The sequence below is a fragment of the Canis lupus genome, chromosome 8 (genome assembly GCF_003254725.2).
Source record: "Canis lupus dingo isolate Sandy chromosome 8, ASM325472v2, whole genome shotgun sequence".
Lineage (NCBI taxonomy): Eukaryota > Metazoa > Chordata > Mammalia > Carnivora > Canidae > Canis > Canis lupus.
This window is the reverse complement of record NC_064250.1, coordinates 2,640,957-2,642,668: the sequence shown is the minus strand read 5'-3', so window position 1 is coordinate 2,642,668 and position 1,712 is coordinate 2,640,957. Positions and strand designations below refer to the sequence as shown.

At 43.9% G+C, this 1,712-nt stretch overlaps 1 gene segment (V, D, J or C); it reads right to left on the bottom strand.

Moving 5' to 3' along the window:
- Nucleotides 1–855: 855 nt before the first annotated feature.
- Nucleotides 856–1,493, bottom strand: LOC125755640 (T cell receptor alpha variable 38-1-like). The segment is given in 2 exon segments: nt 856–1,160; nt 1,380–1,493. Coding segments are annotated over 2 exon segments (354 nt in total).
- Nucleotides 1,494–1,712: the final 219 nt, after the last annotated feature.

Genomic DNA, 1,712 nt, shown 5'->3' with positions numbered 1-1,712 from the left:
GCCATTGGTTTAATGAATATTATCACTTCCGGAATATACATTCCAACCATTAAGGGTGATGCCATTGAACTGGCTTCTTAACTGACCCTTTAATAGACCATTCTATCATGGCTCTAAGGTCATCTGATCTAGGTACCATGAGTCTAGGTCATCTTTTTGGTCTGTGGTAAGACCAGTGGATCCCTTTCCTGGTTATGCCTTCAACTGTCACACCCTTTGTGTTCTAAAATGGGTACCTTGCATGCCTAGGTGGCTCAGTCGGTTAAGCATCTGCCTTTGGCTCAGGTCATGATCCCAGGAGTCTGGGACTGAGTCCAAGATTAGGCTCCCTACTCATCGGGGAGTTTGCTTCTCTCTCTATCCGTCTCCTCTTGCTTGCAGTCTCTCTCTCAAATGAATAAATAAAATCTTTAAAAAAATGGATACCTTATTCAGAGAGATTCGGTTTTGGACATGGATGGACAATTAAAAGAACAAGCAACAACCAGCAAAATGGAAAAGGTTAAGAATTTTAGAGGTATGTGCTCCTAGGCAAATTATAAATGTTTACTGGACAAAGAACTTGTCTGATCTGTCATGTATACTATACAAAGTGATGAGGGTTACATGTGACAGAATGCATGAAGATACTTCATAAAACTGGAAAGCACTGTACATATTATTTTTACTCTTATCTTAAGGATTATAGTTTGCAGACATCCATATCTGTGTGTTTCTTTTATTCAGATATAAGGAGGTTTTATTCCAAGAGAAGTAAATGATTTCTATGTTTCTGGTATCCTAGTCGCCCCCCAACCAACCTCTGCATGGACACTGAGGTCTGAGGTTTCTGTAAGTCTCTCCCTGCTGCTCTTGTCATTGTGCCTCCATGAGAGCACAGAAATACGTTGCAGCATCCTCCAGCCGAGAGTCTGAGATCCTGAGACTGAAGGATTTATTTCCTTTTTGGAAGTTCACAGAGAAGCGATTATTTGTTGCATTCTCTTGTCTATAAGCTTCTTGGCGAATAATGAGAATCATCTCCCTGCTGGGAGGCTGTTTGTACCAGAACAAATAATTACTGTCACTAGTGTCATACATGCAGTTCAGGGTCACAGTCTCTGTGTCCCGCACAGATATGTCTGGTTGAGTCTGAGTGACTTTCTGGGCCATGCTGGATCCTGTGGGAAAGAGGAGAGGGCATGACACCCGACAGATAAGACAGGCAGACTCACAAGCTGATCGCATCCCCAACTATCCTTCACCTTATCCAAACCCCAGGCACCACATATCAGCCTCTCCATAGCTGGGGTCTGTGGTGATGCAGTTCCTGCACTACGACTCTCTCCTTCTCAGCCCCGTTAGATAACAATACATGCGAAGACCTATGCCTCCCTTACCATGACAGGTGGACACGACGACTGCCCACAGCAGGCTGACAAGCGGCATGCTGACAGCTCTGCCCTGTAGGGTGAAGAAGAATCTCTTGCTCTGATCTGGGCTCTCTTCTGTGCTCCGCAGACTTCAGAGCAGGAAGTGATATGACAGGTGGGTGGTTGATTTTATCTCACTGCGGAAAGTTTTCCATACTTTTTGGTTTCCTTTTCAGAAAATAGGCCTTTGGTTCTATCGTTCCAAAGGAAAATGTAAAACATTTCCTGAGTTCTTGTATTCTGGGAGAGGGGAGCTGTCAAATTTATTTCTGATATGTTCCAAAATTGGAGAGGAGAGTG